The sequence below is a fragment of the Malurus melanocephalus genome, unplaced genomic scaffold (genome assembly GCF_030028575.1).
Source record: "Malurus melanocephalus ecotype Western Australia unplaced genomic scaffold, MMel_1.1 scaffold_270, whole genome shotgun sequence".
NCBI lineage: Eukaryota > Metazoa > Chordata > Aves > Passeriformes > Maluridae > Malurus > Malurus melanocephalus.
This window is the reverse complement of record NW_026623502.1, coordinates 341,129-368,166: the sequence shown is the minus strand read 5'-3', so window position 1 is coordinate 368,166 and position 27,038 is coordinate 341,129. Positions and strand designations below refer to the sequence as shown.

The 27,038-nt window shown below is 38.9% G+C and overlaps 2 protein-coding genes across 3 annotated transcripts in view; one reads left to right on the top strand and one right to left on the bottom strand.

Moving 5' to 3' along the window:
* Positions 1 to 27,038, top strand: part of PPAT (phosphoribosyl pyrophosphate amidotransferase) — a 45,762-nt gene that overhangs the window by 4,550 nt on the left and 14,174 nt on the right. The window lies entirely within an intron of this gene.
* On the bottom strand, positions 109 to 26,129 carry LOC130579389 (uncharacterized). Its single transcript, XM_057376134.1, is given in 11 exon segments — positions 109 to 2,139; positions 4,139 to 4,329; positions 5,364 to 5,429; positions 6,808 to 7,209; positions 7,866 to 7,937; positions 11,292 to 11,378; positions 15,558 to 15,629; positions 16,348 to 16,437; positions 17,359 to 17,796; positions 21,001 to 21,087; positions 25,671 to 26,129. Coding segments are annotated over 11 exon segments (1,980 nt in total). The 5' UTR covers positions 26,059 to 26,129; the 3' UTR covers positions 109 to 2,052.

Genomic DNA, 27,038 nt, shown 5'->3' with positions numbered 1-27,038 from the left:
CAGGTGATGACAGCCCGGTTTAATTACATTCTGCAAAGCTTGCTCCTGTGAAGAGAGGAGGAGCAAGGCCTTTTTGCTTTGGTGAACCCTTATATCTGCTCAGCTGTTTTACAAAACATCCTGCAGGGCTCAAGCTCCTGCACACTCATTTTTGGGAAAGTGAAGAGAAGCCAAGTTGAAATMATTTCAATGTACATGTCACATAATGTAGTTTGGTCTAAGCTCTTATCTCTGGATRTGGAGTAACTAGCTGGAATGAGATCATGTAAGAAGGAGAGGAAAAAACAGGAGGAAAGTGGTGCCAAACCAGATACAAGAGGACATTTCAGAGGCAGCCATTATGTTTATTGTGGCCAACAGACTTCCCATTACATTGACCCAACTAGAGAGCTGGTGTGAGACTGTTCATTCTTCTTCACTTTGGCATCAAAGTAGATAAGGCATCCATGTAGGCATATAGCTCTCCAGTAATTTTCACAGGATTGCTTGGTTGGCTTGTCTGCCCATACCTTAAATTCAAGCCTCATGCATGGAGGGAGGTTGTATGCAGCAACCTATGTTCAGACTGGATAGTTTAGTTCATACAAACTGTCCTGGCTTCACTGTGTGCCATGTCTTACACTACCATTGCCATTTAAATAAAGCAGGRTTGTTTGGAGGGGCTTTTTATTATGTTTGTTTTAATTTAAATCAGTTCTGTCAGTTGGGTAGCCCCTTGGCCTTATGGATGCTTGTTCCATCACAAAGACCTTGCTGCATAAGAAACAAAGGATGACTCTGAAGGCAGAGGTTTTAAAGCCAGTGATGCTGATGGTGCTTGKGGATCCACCATCAGTGCAAGCATTTCTGCTTCCTGAAGAGCATTCTAAATGCCTTTGGCCAGTTTCTCAATAATCTAAAAGGGCATTCAGAGGAATTTCCAGAGTAAGAGCCCTATCAATGATGTGTGAAGTGACCCATTCATCTTAGTGAATGAGYGTGCTTTAGAGAAGAATGAAGGTTTTTAATGTAGGTCAGAGTGGTAATAGTTCCATTTGTCTCTACAAGTCAAAAATTTTAGTATTGCTATTTGCAAACTGGGGAGGAGACAGATTTGCCCTCACACTAATCGTAATGGTCCTCTGGCAATAATGCAGATATTTCAGGAGGGAGAAGACCAAAAATCTGTTATTTATAGGATTGATGCTCTTGCCATCATTACTTGGTTTTGATTATTAAGCTGGAATGTTTTCATGATGTAATTTATATTAAGATTCCCAGGATCAGCTACTTGGTCTGGCCTTTTCTGCTGAGGATCAGAAAGGCTCTCTTCTAAGAAAGGCTCTCCTCCCAAGCCTCTGCMGTCCTGTGGTAGTGCCCTACACACAACCTAACATAACAACATTTAGTATGTGTCAGATGGTGTCCCAAGTTCCATTTAACTGGCCCTTAAGTGTGGACTCTATATTRTGTAACCAATAAATGTACAGCTGTGATCACAGACAGCAGAGACACAGAAAAAGCTTCAGTGGATATAAAAATACAATGAACAACATGGCAGCAGACAGCCTTCTGACAAAACAATTTTAAAAAGCAATTTGTGCATTGCTGTCTCAAAGCTGAATAGAAGTGGAATCCCCCACAAAGGGAAGTCCATCTTCTTTGGTCATTTGTTTGTCAGATAAATCCTGATCTCTGGAAGCTTTCCTGAAGGAAAAAAACCCTTTACTTGGAATCTAAGCACACTTGTGTTCTTTTTTTTTTTTTTGTCAGTTCTTGCTTCATGTCTACCACCTAGTGTTGACATCAACAATTTCCAAGTAAAGACTGCAAATGTGCTCTGCAGTTCTCTGCTGTGAACTGCTTGGAATTCAGCGAGTCCTTTGCCCCAGTGCTTTCATGCTTTTCTCACTTGAACATGAACATTTAAAAACAGATMCGTATTCTTGAAAGGTCTGCTGATTTTAGTGAATTAAAGTCTTTATTTTTTATTTTCTGGAAGGAGAGAAATGGTTTGGGGGGGGCATTGTACTGAATGACAGCAAGGTTTGGATAGATTTGGATCCTTCTGCATCATATCGAATTTAAAGTGAAGTTTGTCRCCTCTGCAGTGCTAACTGCTTCCCTTAGGTTACTATTTCTTCAGGAAGGACAGTCACACTGTAACAAAAACGACCTTTCAGCTGTTCAGTCTGACTTGGAATATGGGAACTTGCCGAGCTACTTCAACTCACATGGAAAGCCATTTAGGACATTTTCTTAATAGATGGACTAGTCTTGTGTGAGGTTTGTGAGATGAACTGGTTTATAGGGTATCCAGCAAGAACTGGATTACTCAGTAGCATGGAGAAAAGGGGAGTCTTGTTGAAATGAGTTATGAGGTTAATTTCAGCCTGGCACTCAGGAAACAGAGAAGGTAGAGCAAAACATCTAAGTTACCCATATTATTTTCAGTACAATTATTTCAAATAATAATTTAAATCTGAATTGAACTAAGCTGTTTAAATGTACTGGACCGAATTAGGGTTGGACCACACGTTTTTCTGGTTYGTGTGTGGAATGAGTAACCTGTGGTTTAGTATTGGGAATGGTGAGGACTTCAGCTGACTCAGCATGTTCTGTAGGGATATTTGACTGCTGTGATGGCAGGGGCAGACCTTGTCCACCTTCCAAAGACAACAGTTATGTATGCAAGTAATACAATGCAAGTTCAAGGATGTASCTTTGAACCACCTCATTGTAAAGACAGAGAAGAAAGATTTTTAAACCAATGATGATACCAGTATTAAAAGCGAGAGAAGGTTTATACTGAGAAATGAGTGTAAAATGTGAAAAGTGGTAGATAAGCATGCATCGAAACAACTGTATATATGTGTCACAGTGTAAATGAATATGATTTCAAAACTATTATTTTTTAGGGATCTCTCTCTTGACTCCTCAGAATTGTTTTAAAAATGCTAGTCAAATGGCAGATTAAATCCACCTCGGTGGAAAGTATTTACCTTCATAATGTCTCTCATGCAAGAATCTACAAGAAAATAACTGCATAGAGCAGGAAATAAAGCATTATATCCAGTAATGTTTTTATGTAAAGTTTTATGAAGGACTTGGATGGAATTTAGACCTACTGTGTATAAATAAACTTGGTGGCTGTTACTGCTGCAGTAAGGATTTGACTGTTTGACTTGAGTTGTGCCCTTGTACATGCCCAGAACTGCCCTAACTTTGGCCGGGCTGTGTAGGTCTATGCCCACACATGACTGAGATTCAAAAAGTTGTTTTGCTTGAATACGCTGAATGGAAAACCCTGCAAATGTAAAGGAAAACCCTGCAAATGCAATACAAACCACAGAGTACTTACACAATCACAAAACAAAGTAGTGGCTAGTAGGATTTTGCAGAATAAGTTACGGCATGGCATTTTTCTCTTCCCGTGTCATTGTTCCCTGCACTATGTCTATGTTTTCTGTGGGTTACTGGACAAAACAGACCCCTTGGCCAGTACAGAACAGGGAGCAGAACTCATCTGTAGAAGGCCTGCCCCTTCTACATGGGCATCAGCTCTGTGTACTTTTTTTTTTCCAGCTTTCTGAGTTCTCCAGTTCAGTGCTGCACATTGCTGCAAGCCTTCAGCAGGCAGAGGGGGACATTCCCCCACACCATCATACACAGTGGGAGAGGATAGGAGGAGCTGGTTAAGGAGTTAAAGAGTTGTGTTTTCCTCACCAGTCCTGCCTAACCAAAAAGTTCTCTTCTGGCTTCAGCTGTYTGGTTAATTGCAGAGGACTAACTTGTTAGGAAGACCACGGAGATGGTAATTGAAAATTATGGAATGATTTTTTTTTAACTGTTCATGTTTTCTTTGATCAAAGTATTATTTTTTTCAATTAAGGCTGTTAATTGTGGCATGTAGGTGAGCCAAGACATGTAGGCAGAGGTTGTATTTTTATTAGACTAACTGACATCATTGCTAAAAACTCATAGTTCAGGATTATGATGGAAACTCACACCTTGTTTTAGTTCAAATGACTGAAGATGACTATATTAAAGGGAAGCAAGCATGTACTTGTGGATAAACTACACTCTTAGTTATTTCATTTCTTACTACCTGAGATAATCTATTTGCATGCCAATTTCATAGAAAGTTCATTAAACCAACCTGTTGTATAGCTGATGGATCAGCATACAGCTGTGTTCTGTTGAGGTCTTGCATTTCTTCCTGTTTACAAAGCCTTTCTAACAGTAACTTTTTGCCTTCTGTTACTGTGTGCACTCTCTCTGTTAATAGCTTTTGGAAGTGGAGAATGGTATTTTCAGAAGCACTTTTCTTAAGTGGAACAGGTGACACCTCTGTGGACAAAAGCAAAGCACATAGTTAGAGTGCACAAGTCAATGAACTGCTGACACTGAAGTTTAACACATGCTGGATTTTCCTAAAGCTTTTCTTCTGTACTACTCTTTTGGCAGTCATTGCCTGGTGTTGTGTAAGGGATCACTGTATAATGGAGAGTAGGAATGCAGCAGACCCTGTAAAAATTATTTATATCTCAAACTTTCCATTTTGCCTAGCTACAGCCTTCTCCAAGATGTACCTACATAATGGGCAATACATGAAAGTCTATTTAATCATACAGAGTGATTAAATACAGTGTTAGTACAATTGCCGTGATGAACTAAACAGGTTGAATTAAAAAATGTCGTGTTCAGATCATTTCATCTGTCTGTAGACATAATTTTAGTATTAAAAATAGGGGTGAGCTCCTTAAAACTTAAGTTTTTTGTTCTTCATTGACATTTTTGTTCTTCTTTGACTTTATTTAGGGCCTGACAATCCTGCGCGAAGAGAAATAAATGGCTGACCTTCCCCATATATCACATGCCACATATTTCTATCCTTTCCATCCACTTTTCTCTCTCCATAATTCTGTATCCTATCTTCTCTTTGAAACACATAAAAAACGTGTTTTCTTGTGTACAACACATTAGACATGTTTACAAACAGTAATTGAGGAAATCCGTATCCATGACTGTGCCTGTCCCTTCTTTCCCTTAAGCAACACAGGCAGTTGAGACATCTTGGTTTTTAAATAGTATCTTTTCTTTGCATATGATTCTTATAAATCAGTCTTTTTTTTTCCCTGATGTTTACTTAATTTGTACCAAGTATAAGGCTTGAAATAAATAAATTGCAGTTTTCCTTAAACCTACATTTTTATCAGAACACTTCTTTTGCTGACTGTTGTGGGTGAGAGAAGAATGTTGGTTTGGAGCTTGGTGTTAAGTTCTAGGATTATTTTTTTAACTGTTTGAAATACTGGGTATGATAATCTGGCATCCAAGCCAAGAGCAATGTATAGATGCTCTTAAAAGTCTGGTGCTCTTACCATCATTCCATGTTTTTCTCTTGATACTCAAAGATCCTGTGTTTGCTGTAGCATCTCCCACTGAAACTTAGAAGAGAAAAACAAGGTGACTAAGTATTTTGCCAAAATTCTCAAGGCACAGTCAATCACACACCAAAGAGTTTTATACTACAAAAGTAAATAATCTAGGGCAAGACACATTTATTTGGCAGATGCCTCAAACAGATTAATAACTGAAGCTTCTTTCCTGAAAGGTTGTTGTTTTCCTGGCCACTGCATCAGCATTCACAGCCCAGATTACACAGTCCTTTTCTAGTATGCTAAAATGTAAAACAGCCAGGTTGATTGTTGGTTTTGACAACATTCTTGATGTTGACAAATCCCATTCATGGAGAGTAGAAATGAGCAGTAATATATTCAGTTTCTATATCTGGAAGAAAATATATGTCTTGAGAACATAATCAAGCACAAGACTGAGGCAGGGAGAACAGTCATCCCACAGCTGTGTGGATGCTATTCCAGCCACAACTAATACTGTATGGTGCCCTTGGACACCCTGTKAGGGCTCTGATTCATGACTGAGGACAACTGGCTTAAGGATGGTCCCAGCAGTTTCTGCTCAAGCTGTCCATCTATCCTTTGCTGCAGAAATGGTTCAAGTCCTCAACTAACATTTGTGATTTTGCAAATTATTATGTAACATATTGAGAACAATCAAAATTAGTTCTGGTTTACTGTACGTCACTGAACCCTAAGTTGCAGAGGCTCAGTTGATTCCAGCAAGAGCACTTGATCTGCCTGGAGCAAGGACAGGTGCCTCTGAGCTCCAGAGCAGCTGGCCAGTCATGAGAACCCTTACCACAGATACAAAATTAGCTGTGTGGTTCCTAGATCAGAGAGTTTTTGATTCTAAAATAGAAGAAAACTCTATTTTGAAAACTGAATCTGCTTTAGGAAAATTAATATAATAACTACAAGTGCTCAGATAAACATCACTGCACTGGATTTTTCTCTCTCTTGACTGCAGGGTGTATCRAATTAATATGGTTTGGGTGTTCTGGAGTGCTTGCATTTGTCTTAATTGCTACTGATTTCTGCAGTTCTAAATGGTATGAGCTTGCAGCTCTCCATCAGACTTTACATGCCTGCTATATTGGCCTCTAAAACCTGCCATGTGTTCTAGTACCATTTCACTGTATGTCAATTAGGCTTTCAAAAGGAAAGATTCTCCAGTAACAGTAAATGCCTCAGTGCTTTCACTTTTTGCTAATCTCAASTCTGCATGTCTCCATAGACCACTTGTGTTCCCTGAGTGTTCCCTGTGTGACCATGCAGATACAGATTCCCCAGTTATTTTCCCTCCCTGTTTCGGGCCACACATTTCACATGTACAGCATGGCTCAAACAGGCAATTTCAAAAAGTTTCATTTTAAGCACTTTATCTCATCACTGAAGTTTTTGATACCTGATAGGACACTTGAACTTTCACATCCCCAGCCTGAGGTTCCCAGAGGTTGTCTTCTTAAGATACAGTCAACTTCATCATAGAATCGCATTTTTCTCCTGGGATTTCCAAGATGCTCATTTTCTTTCTGCAGTGCACGGTATTCATATTTTAGGTTCTTGTACTTTGTGCGACATTGTTTCCAGTCTCTGTCTATACCACGTTTCATTAACCTTCTGGCAATTTCCTCAAATATTTCTTTATTTCTTGTGGCCCCTTCAAGCATTTGTTGTATCTTTTCATCTGACCATATGTTTATCAGAGCCCTAACTTCATTATCACTCCAGTGTTTTCCTGCTCCAGTATCATTAACTGTAATAACTTTAAAGTGATTTTGTGCTTCTTCCAAGGGAATGTGATTGTCTGAAAATATAAATAAAAAACCAACTAACAGTAAATGCTATAAATATATGCTAAATATACATATATGAAAGCATAATTGCAACTAATGATTAATCTTTTAACTTTATAATGTTTGTATCCATACACAACTGTTTTCTCTTAAATACGCAAAATACACAGCAAATGGAACCTTGTTTCTCCAAGGCATTCAAAATCCAACATTTTGTCACTGTAATTTTTCTGCTCTTGTTGTCAAATTCAAGACAGATGTATACAAGTGTTACATTTAGGAAAGCAATAATCCTTAAGCTTTAAAGATTTCAGCATTGGTGAGAAGTGTGGTTTCAAATTAAAATGGCAACGTGCAAATGAAAAGGCTACTGGAGTTTCAACAGAAAAAGAAAAACCTTGATACTCAAAAAAAGGCAGAAGTAGGCAGATGCTGCTCATCAGATATGTACAAAATGTAAAGTTGAACTACAGTATTAATGCAAGTTTTGCTCATGAGAAGGAACAGAGCTATGAAACTAATTTTTAAGGTTACTAGCAAGGCTAGACTGGAGTCAGGAGTAGAAAAGTAGAGCTGTGTTCACAGTAGAGATCTGGTTGCTCCAGCTTTGGTACTGAATTTACAAAATTATTTATTTCATAATAAATTCATGGAAATTAATACTGACCTGTCCCAACCATCCGTTTTGCTACTGGTGTACAAGATCTCTCTTCTGAGGTAGTGCTTATAGAATCATCATCTATAGAAACAGTTTAAAGTGAAGTAGACTTCAATTTAGACAAATGAATTGCTGATATTATTGTCATCCTCTGTAGGAAACACCTGTTTTCACCTAAAAGTGTCCTAAGCCCTTAGACTAGCCTATTAGTTACAGACTTGAAGAATCACAAATCATAGAATCATTTAGGGTGGAAGCACTAATCATTTAGGATGGATATAGCACTGCCAAGCCCGCCAGTAAACTGTGTCCCTAAATGCCACATCTATATTTAAATTCCTTCAGGGACYGTGACTCCACCACTGCCCAAGTCCAAGGTGACAGTTCTGTCCATGTCCCTGCTTACTTCACCAAGAACTGAAAGCATTGCCATTTTGTGACCACTGTGGCCAAGAGGCTTCCAACCACTGTCAGTCCACCACCAGGCTCAGTGGGTACCTTTCCTAGTTGGCTCCTTCACCAGCTACATCWGGCAGTTGTYTGCCACACACTCCAGGGATCTCCTAGACTGTGTCCTCTGTATTTCCAGCAGATTTCTGGTGAGCCAGCCCTCAGAGGGCCGGTGACTGTGAGACTTCTCCCAGCTGCTTATAAAGTATTTCAGCTGCCTTTTCACCCTGGTTCRTGGTCTGGAACAGACTCCCAGCAGGATACCTCCTTGTTCTTCCCTTGATTCTTACCCATACATACTCAAGTCACCCACATGAGCTCTAGACCATCAAAACACTCTCTAACATGCAGAGTACCCCGCAGTCTCTCCTTCCTTTCCCGTGTGTTCTGAAAAGTCTGTAGCCATCCATTGCAGCACTCCAGCTGTGCAAATCATCCCACTGGCTTCAAGATGGAAACTGTTGTTGTTTTCCTGCTGCACAGTGGCATCCAGCTCCTCTTACTGCCCATGCTGTGTGCACTGGTGTTGATGCACCACAGCTGGACTTTTGACCCCACCATCTTTTGGAGGTGAGCTCTGATTTCTACATGGTCATTCTTAGGTGCTTCTGTGGTTTCTAACACATCAATAASCCCCCTGTGTCTTTGCTGATCTCCATCCCCTGAATCTACTATGACAGCAGATTGAAGGACCTCTCTAGAACACCATCCCTCAAACATTGGCATGTTTGAGGGATGGTGTTCTGTCGCCCCCAGTCTCTCTAGTAAGTCTAGTCTTATCTCTTTACAGCTTCAAACTTATTTTAAAACTCTTGCAAGGGAGCTCTGCTAACTCCTCTGCAAAGACTTTTCCCCCTTTGAGATAGGTGTCAGCAAGTCTGGTGTCAGGGAACCATGATTAAAATACCCAGCATTTTCCCAGTGTCACCAGGCTTGCCACCAGATCTGCTGGCTCTTCCTGGTTTTTTGCCCATATCAATTTTTGCAGCTGGAAGAAGAGAAAATTGCTTGTGCTCTTGATCCTTTAACCCGTTGTTCCAAGGTCCTGAAGTCTCTCTCGATTGCCCTCAGGCTTCTATTTACAACTTCATTGCTGCCTACTGAGAAATTTTTGAAATCATCTATGAACATCAAAACCCAGCTTGGCTGGTTCTGGGCTCATTCACTCATGCTCAGACTACTCTGAGGCTGAAAGTTCACTTTTGTGTGGTTTTTTTGGGTTGGGAGGAAGAGAAAGACTAGTTCTGGTTGATAGGGGATATCATAGACTAATTATGTTCAATTATGTTCAGAATTATGTACTGTTTTGGATAAAGGGTAGAAATAAATATTCGTTATAGGTTTTGAAAAAATAAGTGCTTACTTAGGCTGTCATAAATAGAGATTGTAAATAGACAGGTTCATTTGATATGCTTTCTGTAATGGTACTTACCAATATACAGACAAACTACTACTTGGAATTTGTATTTTATCTAAAACTCATTTTCTCTTAAGTTATTTGGCAAATACTTGTTTTTCATAAGCCATTGCACAAATTTATTTTGTACCTTTGGAAAATCTGGAAATCGTACTTCACAACCATGTGTGTGTGTGCTTTACTTGGGGTACCAGATAAAAAGTATTTTTTCTCATAAATAGGCAACCTATACTCTTGAGAAAATTCTTGCATCCTTCTGAACACCTGCAGCTATTGGAATTGTGCCAAAATGGAGCTGCAGGTCTACTCCTAGGCTCCTAATAGATTCTTTTTTTTTTTTAAACCATTACCAACCTCCCCATGGCTTTCATTCTCTCAACCATACTGGCTCTCCGATCTCCTCCTGTCTTTGGCGATGGCACTTGTGTAGTGCTGACCTGCATGATTACTGTCCTCAATTGGATATTATATGATAGGGAGTTTGTGTGTATGAGGCAGTCAGTTGAGCTGCATGACATTTTATTCTTCACTTTGCATTCCTGTGACCTCACTATGTCTCAACTTTCAGGGTCATAGATTTACTTTATCCTGTGTCACTTGTGTTTGTGTCACTGTTGTGATGGCACTGCTCTGATGTCCTCAGTGTCACTATAGTTGTCTTTCATGATCAAGATCAGCCAATGCAAACACTTGTAAAGGGTGCGTTGCATAGGGTGTCTCAACATCCAAACTACAGATAACATGATTGCTGAAAAGGAAGCTCTAGCCTGGAATGTGCCTGATGCATACAACAGAAATATTCTTATGGGAGAAACCTTCAGTGTCAAAGGCCAAAGAATTTCTGTCCACAGAATCACTGTCATTTTTTAATTTCTTCTATTAACTTCTGGGTACAAACATCACTACTGTAAAGAATATTTTGATCCAAGGTGCCAAGTCACTATGTTTCAATATCATCATTATTTCCTCTGATGCCTTTTTTTCATGATCATCTATGGTTTTTACACTCACTTATTCCAAAATATTAATATCCCTAATGTCTTCTAATGTTAAATTTTAACATTTTAAATAAAACAAATCTTCTCCTTGTCATTGAATACATGGCTTCTACATATTGCTGAGGTGCTGATTTCAGTTGTATATTTAAAATAATTCAGAATATATGTGGAATTGTTTGATGGTGAATCATCTGATATTAAATGCAGTCATGAAGTAGTTTGAAAATACAGACTAAAATGTTCTGAGACAGATATTTACCATTCCAGTTTATCCTCTTTAGTAACTGTGTAAGAAAAACACTATTTGTGTCAGAATTAAATGCAGACTAATCATATTCATCATTAAAAGGAGCATGTTGTCTGTGAAAATAAGATTTTGTTATAAATAAGGGAAGGAGAAATAAGCATTTATACATTTCTGCACTACAAAATCAAACAAACCCCATATTTTATCATAACTTGGAAGTAGAACAGGTATAATTTGCTGGAATAACGTGAACTTTACAAAACTGTAATGCCTAGTGAAGTAGAATGTCCTGTTAAAACTATTAAGACAAAGTCTTGACCTACCTATATCAATAGTCTCTTTCTTTATTTGTGTGGCTTCCAGAGCTCCTGGGGTGGAGTTGGCAAAGTCCCCCTCATCTTCAAGGATTTCTGTATAAAATAACAATTTACAGAGTTCTTATTAACTATCAGGTCTTGAGTGATGTCTTGAGAATCACCCACTCCAGAATGCCACTGATAATAACTACTGTTACAAGATTTCCTCCCTTAATACATTAAAGCTGCCACTTCTCTGTATAATAGGCTTAATAACGAGGTGTACCCATTTATGTATTGAAGTAAATCTTGAACACCGCATAACAGCTGCAGCAAGTTTATGGGTTAAATATGCAAACTCTTGAATTATTTTAACCTGGATCAATATTTGTAGAATGGTTTGCTGATGGTGGGTGTAAGATATCTAGTAACAGGCAAACGCTTATGCAGCAGAAGAGACAAGACAGTGACTAGCATAAAGGGTGAGGTACATACTGGAATTACTGAAAGACTCCAAAGTGACTGATGCCAAGAATTGGTGTCTGAATTAGCCCCAAAAGGATTAAGGGTCCCAACACTGCATCAGGGTGCTGTGCATGGACAACTGATCTGTAAGGCTGCCTGCCTGATGGAGACAATGTACTAAACGCTTGTCCTGAGAGCATCTCTGCTGCTGCAGCTTTCAGGGGTTTACATCACACAGCTGGGTGACAGAGGTGTCCCTGGGCTCCCCTCCATGGGGAGGAGATCTCTGCTCTTCTGCCATTGGCCCATTGGTGTTCATGGGAGAATTCCACCCCTCTGCCCTGGGACAGAGGCATGGGCAGGTGGATGATGCAAGTGGTCTTGCTGATCCTTGCTTCCAGTGAGGACACTGCTCTACAGAGATTAAGTGGTGAAGGCCACATCATGGATCAATGACAGCAGGTTCCTGGCTCCCAGCCTGTTCTCAGTCCATTCAAGCATATTGCCCCTAAACATTGAGCAATAAAGTTTAATCTAGGGCTATTTTATTAAAAATTACCCCCAGATCAATACAGCTTTGTTTGCATCAGATGTTCTTTATGATGTGACTAGCATCATGTGCCTTTTTTTTTTTTTAGCATGCCAAGAATGTGGGTAGGGAGCCTGGCTTTTTTTTCTAAGCCACTTTTCAGAGTTTTTGGAGGGAGGGCACAAGGAGAGCATGACTGAGCCAAACAGAACAAGCCATCGACAGTTTCTGGCAGGGATAAAACACAGTGGCTCCATCTGCATTATTCAGTGAAGCTATAGACAGTTGCCAGCAAATATGCTTAATCTCTACTTTGTGTTTGAAGCACTGCTCACAAGGCCASCCGAGCAAATGCTGTCACAGTCTTTCCTTTCACCCACTCAGACTGATACAAGCTCTGTTCTCTTTTGGCACTCTGTCACTATCACTAATTATCTTGTGTTCTGGCTCATGAGGCAAGATTAGTAATTTGTCTCCTAATCCTTACTCTCATGTGTGTCTTGTATATTATAAAAAGGAAGTGGGATATGTTAAAGCCAGGGAAAATTTTCAGTGTGTGGCTTATGTTTACTCTCCAACGACTTGCAAAGTTGCTGCCATCTCTGTCATACAAAGTGTGGATACTTGAGAGCGGATACAGAAAACTTAGATGCATAGTTAAGAGTTTGTGTCTGCAGCCCAAATATGCCTAGGCTAAGGCTGTGAATAATCAAGAACTTTAGGGTTTGCACTTCTCAGAATCACTGCTTAACACTAGCCTGGGGCATATGTATTAAAACATTATCTTTTGACTTTATATCTGTATGTTTTAAAATTCCATGCACACAGCAGCAAGTATTCAAGCCAATGTTAAGTGCCTGAGTGTACTGACTTAAGATACTACCTTTTAACAACAGATTTTTAAAAGCCCTTGCTTAGGAATCTTAGAAGTGTCACGACTTACTCCAAAATTGTTCCAAGAGGGACATATAGTAAAGTATATGGGGTACCAAAAATCCTAAGAAAACAATGACAAGGAAAGGAATTTGTTTGAAGTAAAATACTTGCTGTTTTTTAGGAACCTCAGGCTAGTGGTATTTCTTAGAAACCTGTTTTCATCTCCACTGTTGTTCCCTGGCACTTCAGATTTAATCAAAGATCTATACGCACACTGTGTTGTTTGTACTAATGAGTCTGACACATGCGGACTGTACAGGGAGTTTGGACTGACAGATTGTATACACTAAAGCAATTGGCTCTTCTGAATAGATTTTTGGAACTAACTAAAAGTGATCTCACAAAATTGAAAACATCAGTGAAAATAACTAAACAAGGTTTTATTTGGAGATTGATTCAATGTGGGGTATGTTTAGGCAGAAGAAAGCAACCTGCAGTGTCTCAGGACACTGCTTTAGCTGAAAACCCAGGGGTTGGGGAGTGTTGTGGTCCTCCTGCTCCCCCAGCTGGGCAGTGCTGACACTGACGTGTTAGGAACTGGGACAGGCTATAAGGATTTATTTACCTCTGTCTTTTCCTTCTCAGGTGGGTATTTGCTGCTCTTTGAGTAGCAAATTCATGTGGACAGAGKAGAAAAACAATACCATAGCACATCAAATAACCAGGTGTTTTCCTGAAACTGGTGTATTCATCTTTTAACTAACACCATCTTAGCATTTTCCTTACTAGAGKGTGGCAAACCCAAATGGGCTGTTTATAAAGACTGGCAGTGCTGACTGCGTTACTGTGGCTCATAACTCAGATTCACATGTAAAATCATGAGAAGCATGTGTACTCAAGGCAGCTTGTGCAACTTCTGTGCATTTATGCAGCCACAGTTGGCCAGATCTGTGTCTATATACATATATATATGTGTGTGTGTGTGTCTGTGTGTGTGTGTGTGTGTGTGTGTGTGTGTGTGTGTGTACGTATATGTATATGTATATGTATATATGGGCAAATGCATATACAGCTCTGGCTGCAGAGTACATAAACTGCATATACTGATAATGAAGATACCCTGATATGGGTTTAACAGAATTTCTAAGTTCTTATTTATGTCAAATTGGGTTTTTCTATGAAGTTTTTTTTCAGGCACCCAAATACCTATAAATTCAATAATTCCATGCCTGTTGAGAAACACTTTTCTACAAAAGTTCTGTGAAATGCAGTAGCTTTTAAAAAGCCACATCCTAAATCCAATGATCATGAGATATTACTATTATCAAAGAATCAATGTAATGTATCACTCCCTGCTTGCCTTTTATCAGCAAGTATATTTTAAGTACAGAGGTACATACAATCCCTTCACTTACTAATTTCTCACTTCAAAATTATTTGGACTGTCTAAGAAAGGCAGGTAATCACAATTAGAGAACAAATGGTCTCCATTATACTGCATGTGCACACATATAAAAGGTATGCATCTTTTCTCTGCTTTATGCAGTATTTAATTATGTTACATTAAAGACCAGGTATCTTTTACCACCTGCAATAAAATTACTTGAGTGGGTATTGTTTGTTTGGGAATGAGGGAAAGAATTTTGCAAACTGAAGTTATTAAAGATGGAATGTGGCTTTGCCTTTTTCTGCCACAGAACTTTGAAAAATAGTCCTAAGGGTGGATAGCCTGAACCACAGACACTTCTGAAGCACTTGCTATTTTAATTTTTTCCCACACAATCATATTACAATTACCCAGAAACAAAGAAAGTATGCAGTTAAAATACCTATATTTGAAAAGGGAGATGGTAACCAAGGTAAACTACAGATATCTTTACACCTACACTTATCCTAAATGTCAAAAATGTGTACTCAGAACTTTACCAGAAATACTCATTCAACTTCATCTTAAATAACTTGTTTGGAAGAGTGCAGTCCAAGAAGTTACAATATTATGTAGCACCAGGCAGTTGAAAACCATCAGATGACAGTTAAGGGGCATTGCTGAATGTTTGTATTCTTAAGTGTCTTACTACTGTCCATGTATATGTAGTAATTTTACTTCTTGATGGGGAAAAATGGAATTTAATGCATTTTTTTAAGCAGTCCTAACTGGATCCCACACAGTGCTCTTTATGATTTCTTTCGTATTTGTCTCTCTCAAAATGAGGTCCCTATAGATAATGCACTTTTCATGACAACTTGTTTTTCTCCATGGAATGCCTCAAGTGCCCATGGTGAGCTGGTAAAAGGTAGCTATGGGGCTTTTTTATTAGTAAATTTAAATTCTTGAATGTAATTGCTATTGAATGAAAAAATAACATTGCTACTGTCTGGTATACCTCAAATTACCTCTCACGATCAGTCATCTCTTTACTTACTTGTCATAGCTGTTTCTTTTGTTATATGCAGAGCTGCCCGATCCTCTGGAGTAGTATTTACAGTAACATCATCTGTCAGAAGATTTTTAATTTGATATTAAAATCTTTCAAGTTCACATTAGACTACTTTAAAATCTGTAAGACTATTCCTTAATGCTTAATTTAGACCATTTTCTGCCTCACATTACTGAAAGAGAACATGAGGTRCTCTGTTATGGACAATAAAACCTGTCAGCCTGTGAGACTTCCATGTGTCTCTAGATGAATGTTAAAMTTCTGCTTTCCCTGAAACTTACGCTTTCAGATATAAGCCATAATCTTTCTTTGTAAAGAGCAGAGCATATGACCTTCATATTCAGTAAAACTCTTAAATGAAGTCTTCATCCCCTGACACGAGTGTTTACACAATTATATCCTGATCACATATTAGTTCAGGCATGGGAAACTGAACAATTGTCTTGAAATCTAATCCTTGGGAATACATAGTTTAAGTAAATGTCAATGCATTGCACTCAACTTGCTTAAACCAGTAGTTTCTTCTTACATTGCATATCATGAGTCTTTGAAATAACTACTAACTAGACTGATTTTATCAAATTGAGCAAGATATTGTAAATGTACATTATGGTTACCTCTATGACACTATCTCTTGCTTTTAAGTTTACTAGGTATCTAGTAAACTAGATTACAGCATTTTCTGCCTGTAATTACAATTTGGGCTTACTTTAGAAATTAATTTTAATTTACTAAATTTAGATATTTATATGAAATGGAAGACTTTTCAGATTACCTGAATCAGGAATTTTCTTTATATCTGCAACCTGTAAGTCTTCTGATATATTACTAACAGAGTCCTCTTCACCTGTGTCTCCAGGCATTTCTGTGTAAATAATAATAAATTAATTAGGGCACCAAATATTTATATTTCATAGTAACAGCCGTGRTGTATCAAATCAAAAATCCATGGAGCCTTGAATGCTCTTTATGCCAGCAGGCAAAGTAGATGCATTAGCAAAATCTAGAAATGGCAACTGAAGACTGAATCTTCCCCAAAATGTTTTCACATTTTTCAGCCAGATTGTCTTTGTGTTAATATTTTTCTTGACTTCTTCCATTATTTTACTAACTTCTAGATTTACATTTGGCCAACATAATATCAGCCCCTCRTCTCAACTGTAATGAAGAGTTTCACGTTTAATTCTGTTCTTAAACAAAATGTTTCTGGTTGTACTGATAAAAATGTTTTAACTCTTGGGTAGTGTAGGTTTATTAGTCTACTCTAATTCTGCACTGATCATCCGTTACCAAGTTAATTGTCAGTAACCACTCAAAACCAAAGGCAAGCTCTGTCAGCTTTCTTGGTKCTGTTCCTTTTGCTATTTTCACAGCTGTCTCACCAGTTTGGGAGTCTTGCAGCAAAGGCCAATAAAATTGAGCTATTTGGGACCATAAGAGATAGACAATCTAGAYGTTAATTTTTTAACCAATGTCTATAAGTACAGATTTCTTTTGCACAATGTCTTAATTTTTCTAGTAACATTGACTATCTGTCTGATCCATTTCTTTTATCTAAACTGGAAACAATTTTTCTAACATGATTTTCACTGGAATTGTCTCTCTTTTTCATTTTATCTTATCCTATGTCTTCATCTTTTTTCAATCTGAAATATTACCTTATAACATAATACAAAACTACTAGACAAAATAGCCAATCAGTTCATCTCTCTGGTTGCACTTTCTGGGGTTTTTTAAGGTCTCTCCAGTGCTGGAAAACTAAAAATTGTAAATGAYATGTACTTACCTATGGAATCCTTTTCTGATTTTGCTTCTGTCCATTCTGGAGGCCTCTCACTTTCATCATTATCTGATTTATTTGCTTGTTCCATGGTGCAGTGCCCCAGAATAGCATCCAGTTCATTAAAAAATTTCATACTTTTAGTCGTACTCCCTGAGTCTTGGGCACTTTTTACACTCTTGTATTCATGTTTCAGATTTTTGTATTTTGTCCTGCACTGCTTCCAGTCTCTGTCAATTCCAAACTTTTGAAGTCTAGCAGCAACCTGTTCAAATATTCTTTTATTTCTCACTGTCCCCTCCAGTTGTTGCTGGATATTTTTGTCTGACCATATGCGTATCAAGGCTCTGACTTCATTAACAGTCCAGTGTTTCCCTCCTTCATTTGCTACTGTAGGAATAAAAGTCGGTGGTCTGGAAGCCTCTACTGCTGGCGCTGGATTACCTGCATTGTGTGGGGTAGGGGAGAGACACAGACATGAGTTACCTGCATTGGGTGGGTGGGGAAAGGACAGAGACAATGGGAATGAAGTATACTGTTTCTCCAGAGAAAAACGGAGCAGAGGTGACATTAAAATTAAGCTATGGTTATTAATTTGTCAGCACTTTTGTTAATTCTGGTAAWTTTTGCCTTTGCTTGAAGAAGGATATTAAGATAGCACATGTACATTTAATTAATCTGGGAGGAACATTCCTTCTGTGCCCTAATACACTACACTTTCATCTGTCACACCTTTGGGAAAAACTGATGAGCTGCTTTGTCCTTCAGACATTGGAGAGGAGTACTGTTGGGAAGATGGGATGTGCTGCATGAGCACAACAATAAATTTGTCCCAAGTCACTAACACTAGTATCAAGACTTAATTTGATGGTTAAGGTTTGCACACGTGGAGAGATTTAATCTGGGTAAAGATCTGAAGAATCTGATCCTCATTTCTTAACAAAGTAACCCAGTTGTGAGGAGCACAGGAATGGAGAATTTTGCTTAAATTGAACATTTATGTGATGGAAGCCATTTCTCATGGCACGGAACGTCCACCTTTCTCAGGGCAGATCAATCAAAAATATTKGTGATTTTTTAGTAAAAATTAGTTTGAGTTGCCTTACTGTGCAAAAYGAAGGTATTTTTTATCTTCTCCAGTGTACAACTTAATTTTTTAACAATGTGAGGTAAAGGTTGCTACCCATGCAATAACTTGAAACACTGAAATATGATACCTTTTAGTTTTTTAATGTTTTCTTGTTTCTAATTATGAATTTGCTTTAAGACTTTTGATTATCAGATAAGTTAGGAAAGTGATTTCTCATGCATTTTCTAAATATTTGCAAAAATAACTATTTAAAAAAGCAACCAAACAAACGTAAAACCAATTCTAGGGCTTYATCAAAAAGAGCAAACATGAAAATGCACAGTAACTGACAGGTTTTTGTAGTCATACTGAAGTGATAAATGCCTTTGTCAGTGTCTTTTTCTGGAAAGGCAAACCACATTGTGGGGGTTTGATACTTTATAGCCACKGAGATTTGTGTAACAGCAATAGTATCTGACCCTTGATTCTGGTCAACACCTTCAACTGGAGCATACTTCTAATAACCTGTCTGGGGACAGGCTTGTCCTAGATAAACCCACTCTTTGCTAGTCTCCATAAGTCATTCTGGTTGTCAATAAGTTGTTCTAACAGATACCATTTTTTCCCCTTACAGTCCTGTGTTAATCAGAACTCAGCAGCAGCAGCCAGCTCACTGGCAACATAGTTGAGAAGGGTAATTTTGAGGTGGCACATCAATTWTKYTTTCTCCATTTCTTCTTGAGGGAGTGAAAGAAAATGCTGATTTACAGGTGAATCAAACCATAGGAACTGCTACAGCTGACCACTGCTGACATCAAATAGATCAGAGAGGAAAGGCCCAGGGAAGAACAGGAGAGGAAAAAAAATCCAGGGTGCTTCCCGCACTTCCCAGTCAAAGCCACAGAGCATGGGGGCATCTGGGAGGAATAAAGTTTCTTTACTCCTTGTAAAGAGTAGACCAGCATTTCTCACTAGGTCAGTTCATTTCCAACTGAGCTCACTTTTGATTACAGATATTAGTTCAAATGAATTCTGGTGACTCTGTAGGTTGTTCCCTTATTCTGCTCTGTGCAGAGCGGAAAATGCTGGGTTTGTTTGTTCCTCATTCCCTTTAAAAAACATGCTGATTCAAAAAACTTCAAAGTACAAGTACTGCTTTGAAACAAAGYTGTTAAAGTAAGTGCAAAAATTTTCCTTATGTCTTAACAACATCTTATTTCTAATGTGTTTTTTAAAAATGTTTAAGCAGGATATACATTATTTTTTATCTGAAAGATGTATTTATGCTGTATTTAATCTTTTTCTAAGCTTCCTCAAACATGAGAAATCTGCTGAAATGAAACCAAAATATTAGGCATTTTATCTACACAGGGCTTAACATTTTTCTGTCAGTGGTTTCTGAAAGAGTGCCTGAAACTTACAGWYTAGAAGAGGTACTAGGGGAGGGCATTTTAGTGCTAGTACATACTTGAGAGCCCAWGCAATTGAAGTTGCTTTGCTGACATTATAGAAAACAGCTTCCTCAGAATTGAAGACTGTTCTGCTTAGCAGTGTGTCGAGTACTGAGAAATAGAGAGAGATTGCTGCAAAATTTGATTCAGATACTTTCTGCATGTTTTGTTTATGTGCATAAAGTATTTTGTATGTGCATAAATTCCATCTGAGATTCTGGTCTCTTCCTTAATTTCTTTCTATGCCAGGCAAGAGGGGTGTCCTGTGTAACATAAAAGCCACAGGTTTAGCCTGTGCCTTGTCTTATTCCTGGATATGGCACCTTCCAGATTCTGTAATGAAAGTTGCTGTAACTGGACTGGAATGTATACTATGGCATGGAGGGTATATAAAAAATAAAAAGAGCATGTAGGAAATTCAGGTCAGTGCTGCTGTTCATTCAGACAAGAAATCAGCTCATCAGTTGCTTAAATCTGCCTAGCATGTGTTTAGGTTTCTCCATTTCCTTTAGCTGCCCCTTGAAGGGGTGCAGACCKAGGATCCTCTTCCCCTTTCTGACTTGCCAGATTTGTGCCTTTGTTTTTTAACTTTCCTGAGCAAAACTGCTAGAGTAGGAGGTTTTCCAAATGAGTTGTTCTGTGGTTGGTTGGACTAAAGCATTGCTGACCACCCCTTGTTTGGGGAGACAACTTTAAAGTTATGCTGGAGACCACTACAAGTCTGGATTGCTCTGCATATCTCTTCTGGCTCATGCAACTCATGCTGCTTTAACCATCCATGATTTAAGAAAATGACCTAAGGAAGTTAGCTACAAGTTGACATGGGTATCCACACTAGCATTTGGCATACTTTCCACTAGCATTTAACAAAATTACTGTGGTTAATGCAGTTAACATGGTTCAGGTATAGCATGGGATGTGTTTTGCATGTGAATGGTGTCATGTACAGCCATGTCTAGTGATGCATGACACTGCTGAGTTCTAACGCTGGGAAGGAGATGGTGCAAGAGTGTGGCCGTATTAAAGCTATGCTGAGCAGAAACAGAATGAAAGTATTCAAGTTATCAGGAAGTGCTCTGACACCCATGCTGCTTTTTAGCTTTTGATCTCTGTACCATCATACTGTACCTAGAGTAACTGGTCTGGCATGAGACATAAAAAGTAGTGGATCTTCTGGAGCATCCTCCTCATCTTCTAAAGAAACTGCTATTTCACCTGGGAAGGAAAGAGTTCTTAGATGAAAAATAGGTATATACCAAATTAGCTTAAATTAGTTTAAATTGAAGTGTCCATACACCATGAGAAGATCTTTAACTTGGTAATCTCGACATTTAATTTGTAGTTACATTAAATTTAAAATTAATTTAGCCTTTCCCATTAACTGGGATAGGAGTTATAGGAGGCAAATTATTTTACAGCTTGCATATGAAGCCTGTTTGAAGGTGTGTTAAAATTCTGGTTGAAACTGACTTGATTCGTATATGCTCTTCTCACTCAGTATTCCAGAYAGCACATTACAAGTATAGTTCGAAAGTAGATAATGTAAAGTAAGAGACATACAAAGGCAGACTTTGCACATAGATCCRTAAAATCACAAATCCCTTTATGTAACAAAAATAAAATTCCTAGAAGAGTATGAAGAAAACAAGCATGTTCTGCAAAGAGCTCTGGAAATTAGGGAATTCATTAATGGCATGGGGAGGGAACCAAAATATTCATTGTCACTTGACAACAGACAAATTGGTAGCTGACATCATTAAGTCTAACCTTTTCTAGCATAGCTTTTCTACATTTGTTTAAAAAATAACAATCTAGCAACTGCTATGTAAGTTTATAAAGCAGTATATGTAAGTCAGGTTCAGAACTAGCTCAATTTTCACAGAGGACAGACCTGTGAGTTGTCCTGTGGAAGTGTGCTGTATTCACCATGCCGTATTGACACAAGGCTTCAAATGTTGATTCCCTGTACGGGGAGCTGAGCTGCTGTGAGCTCCAGCCAGGCAGGGCACAGATCAAAGCTCCCAGGCTCTGYCGTAATTCGTCACGGGAGCAGTAATGAGGTGCAGGTTAGGATGCAACCTGCTACCCCTGACGTCGGTGAAACTGAAAACTGCGTTTGAAAACGTTATCCTAAATCCTCCTGACTTTGAGCAAGGCTGACGGTGACTCATAGATGCAGTGGCCTGATCTCTGACTGCTCCCAGCTGTCCGCCTGGCTTCCCTGGCAGGAGCTGCTGCATGCCTCCACCTCCCGCGACAAGGCTGGCATTTTCACTTCTTAAGAGCAACAAAACAAACCAGGGAGACAGGAATACATTCTCTGCTGGAAGGCTTCTGAATGTGGCACTAGCATGAGCAAGGTTAATTATATTGTCATATTAAAAGAGTAATATTTTTTGTTAAGTAAATAAGAACAGTTACCACAAAAAGATACTGCTATCTTTGATGGGGAGGTTTTTTTTAAAAAAAAAGCATTTGAAGAGCAGAAAAGTTACTCAATAAAAGTRTTGCACACTTGTTCTTGAAAAGCTAAATCAAATACTTGTCAATGACATGTTGAAAGTCCAGATATTGAAAACCATGTATAAGTGGCACTTTCAAGACAGGATTTTTCAAGGATCTTTCTCGGTTTTACTAGCTGAGTTTTCTGCCAGTCATTGCTGGTGCATTTCTGCTCAGTGATAATCTTTCTGCATTTGCTGAGATAAAGGCAACCAGTGCCTTAATATTTAAACATAAAGAGAGAATTTACAAGAAGTGTAAATCAGTTGAATTACTAGGTGACTATTTTGTAAATAATATCTTTATTAATAGTTGATTTAACTTGAAACAATCCAAACTGGTTAACACAATGGAAAGATCATTCATTTGAACTCAAATGAAAAATACTATTTTTCATAGCACACCATCACTTACATGGATTTTATTGTTGATGATTAGTGGGATAATACACAAACTACTTTAAGAGAAGTGAATGTGTTGACTTGTATCTTTTTCAATGCTTATTTAAGCTACAACTTTGCCTCTGAAACATGTTTTGCGAGGACAAAATGAACATGTCTGCTTACATTTCTGCACGTGTTTATGCATAAAGTGTCACCTTTTCATGAGCAAGGTGAGAACAGCTATGTGTTGCCACCAAGTTTGTCCTGAGACACCCCTCTCAGATTTGATGGAGATTTTCAGTAATATTTCTTCAGCTAGACTTTCAAAAGAAAACTGACTTTACCGGATATTAAAAATTCTGACTTTACCAGATATAAAAAACACTATTGAAATACCATTCAGTCTTACAAAAAAAAGTAGTCTCTTTTCCTCCTTTCCCCAGCAATCTCCCAGTAGCTGAAATAACATAAAGACATACTTTGTGTCTTTACATTAAGGATGTGTATGAATATTGAGACTGAGGCTAAGCAGAATGGTAAATATACGGTGAATTATTTGGGAACATCCCCTGTCCTATGTCATGCTTTTTAAGAAGATAAATTAATATAGCTACCAATTTCTTCAAATAAAGTAAGATGTTCATGATGGACAAGTATTATTTGTCACAGGTTTTAGTTTGCTGATAGCATTTTGTTCTTGCTACCCAAGCTGCAAGCTTAGGCATCCTTGATTCCTCCAGCCCCCTCAAAATGAGATGTCTCTGCCTCCTTTAACAGAGGCAAGGGACCATGTCTCTCCTCTCCTGTAASACTCTGTGGTCAAAAGGGAGAAGCCCAGGAGGGGGCCTGCAGTCCCTGCTGGAGCAGGGGTAGGGGGCTGCTTTTGCCTGTGCARGGAATCGCCTTTCCCTCTGTGGGAGCGACACCGTCAGCTCTGTCACCACAAAAGGATTTGAGAGCATCAGCTGCACAGCCACCAATGCCATTTTTGCCTTACAAGTGTCCTTCAAAGTCCTGGGCTGGGCAGGCATCATACTCCGACTGCAGGTGGAATAGGACTGGGCCTCTAGGAGAGTGTTAGTTGCTTGGCTTGTATTCTTAAATAAGAAAGTTGGTGATCTCACAGCTCTCCCCTCAGCTGCTTGTTATGGATGTATGCACACATTCTGCATAGCTGCAGGACGCATTTCTATCTTACTGTGCTTTCTTTGCAGCTAAATTGTGGTTGTGAAAATCTTTGCATTTCAGTTCTTGCATTAGTGTTGCATTACTGCAGTTAGGTGCATTTAATTTTTGTTTATCCATGAAACTTGTTTGCTTTTATTTTTTTTGAGGGAGTAACAGAAATGCTTGTGCAATTAAGAGACATATTTAATTATACCACCTTTAAATCCAGACTGTCCTAGTGCTTCAAAACAAGACATGTTTCACCCATTACTGAGGGGTAATTATTCTTGTAAATACCATAGTTTGGGATTCACAACTGAAATTAACTTTTGCTGATTTAAATTTGCTAGAGGTCTAAGGAGATGAGAATTAGGATTACCAGGTTGATGCAAATTACATCAAAACACAGAGGATAATCTAATGGCAGATCCTCAGATGTAGGACACTTTTTTATGTAGTCCTCAAAGTGTATCAGCTTATATTGGCCTCAGTTCTGCAAGTTTAAAAATAAAAATGGATTGCAATTCACAGTGCTGAGAGCACACTATAATATTATAAAATTGCCATTTTAATTTGAAGTGACGTTGACAGATTTGAAGCTTTCTGCTAGTGATGACAAATTAAGGTCAAGCTTTYTTTAAGGTAAACAATGACAATGAAAAATGGCAATTTCTTTTCCTCAGATCCGTAAAACAGCATTGTAGAGGGAGACGTGGAAGGGTACAAGGACAAGCTCAATGTCCAGCTCCTTTCTATGCCTTTGACAATCTCCCCTGACAATAATTTTGAGTTTTTTGTTTTCTTAAAAAATATGCACAGTCTTAATTAATATAGATTGCTACATACCATGGGAACAAATTAAGCTTTTAATTTATCTTTTTAGTCATCTTATTTTGGTACTTATAACGATCATTGAGGCTTATGCCTCAGTGACATTTAGGATGTGACAAGGAGATTTGAGTGATGTCAAACAGCAGATTGACCCTGATGAAATGTTAAGTAGAGCTTAAATGCATATGCAGAGAAGGTTGAATAAAACAAGAGATGCAAATAATTTAGTAAAACCTCCTTCAGAATAAAGCAGTTGTATTCATTTGTTCTGCCTTAAAATAGTCTGATAAATATGATTTTTACTTTCATTGCTAATTTAGAGCTTTTTATGAGAGGTTATTAAGCATYTGTTTCTTGAATATTTAAGTAAAACTTAAATTTAGTAAAAGTAAAAACTTAAACAATTACAAAATAATTTACCTTAAGTCATCACACCTAAATACCAAGCTACAGAGAAGTCATAATATAAATTCTAAATTTCACTTGTATCACAAGTAACAATTTTTGCAACAACCTGACAGTTCCAACCTTTTTCTTTACGTTTACATCTGAATTGGAGCTGTACAAARCCTGCTTCCAAAGTACTGCAAATGAATTGCAAAGGGAAAGAAAGCAGCTTATTTTAATTTAGCGTTTCCACCCAGTGCAGGAGCCTGGACACCAGCAAGTACTCACCGAGGCTGCAATACAGGCAGTTAGCRTAATTTTGCTGGAATTACGCTGTATTTACAGACTTCGACACTGGTGGGTGCTAACATTTTATTCCCCTGCGCGAGGCGTGCATCCAGTCACTTCTAACAGGGCTGCCGGGGCTCAGCAGCCTCCGCTCCGGCGCCAGCCAAGTCGGGCTTCGGGTTTGTTCYCTTYGGATTTTAAGCAAGGAGAGAGAAAKAGAAGCAAAAACATTTTTTTTACCTTGCGTGCTGTCTGTTGTGGGGCTTGTGTTCGGCTGCGTCTCAGTCGCAGAACACCTGCCGTTTTCTTCTGCTGCTAATTGTGTGACAGGCTCATATCGCAATATGGCATCCAGATCATGGAAAAACTTCATGGTTTTAGTGACATCCCCAGAGTTGTGGGCATATTTAACCGTTCTGTATTCGTACTTCAGGTTTTTGTACTTTGCACGGCACTGTTTCCAGTCCCTGCACACTCCCAACTCCTGTAACCTTTTAGCAATGTAGATAAATATTCCTTTATTCCTCAGGGTGCCGTGCAGTTGCTTTCTGATATTTTTTTCTGACCAGACGCTTAGCAAGGCTTTAACCTCCTCCTCAGTCCAGTGCTTCCCTGCTCCACTCTCCATGTTGAAAGTGACCTGGAAATGATTCACTATTTCTAGCCAAGATTTTGTTTCCTAGGAAACCAGACGGCTGGTTGTCAGTAAGCTCCGCCGAGATGAAAGGATCTAGTTTTACTGGCTCAAGCTGCCTGAGGGGAGTAACTTGAGACGCTGCCAAATAAGCAGGCTCGGCGCTGGAGCCCGGCGAGGGAAGCGGCTCTGCCGGCGGGGAGGGGACAGCGGGCCGGGGCTGCYGAGACCCTGCTTGGGCAGCCAGTGCGGACACCAGCGTGTGAGGAGAGAGGCAAAAAGAGCCTCTTTCGCTCCTTTTAAAAAAATCCCAAACTCATCAAAACAAAGCAATATCACACACACACACGCCCCTTGCGGCCTGGCCTGTGCCGGGAGGGCGCCGCACAGCCCCTGCTCCGGAGGGGACATGGCGCACAAGGGGCGCGTTTGGGATCGTCCTGCCCTACATCTTCACATCTCTGTGCGCTGTTTGCCTTTGAACTGCGGGCCGTATAGACACGTTTTATATGTTAGCGATGTTTTAGTAAAAAGCTGGCACACTTAAAGTCTGGTTCAGCTGTGTAAATTGGTGCGAGCATTGTGGTAATGATAACGAGCTCCCACGGCTTTTGTCAGTGCTAAATGAAAGATGTAACACAGCGCCTTGACCAGGGCCTTCCTTGGGGTGTCTGCTTCCCTCTTCCTATTGATTTTGTTAATATTTAAAGGGACCGTGACAGTATTAAAATGGAAATTGCCTGTAATATTAACATTGCAATTACAAGCTGCTGAATGCAGTGTATCAACCCTTAGGTTTTACTGCCAGTCTTTGTGTTTATAAATGGGATATCTTCCCAAGTTAATGGCTTTAAGAATGTCTTCATCTCTGATATTTTTCTTTGAAGAACTGTGTCACTAACAGGTAAATTTGTTAGATATGTGGGAGGTTTTGTTTGTTTTGCTTTCTGTCAGCAAGTGTTCTTTAAATTTTT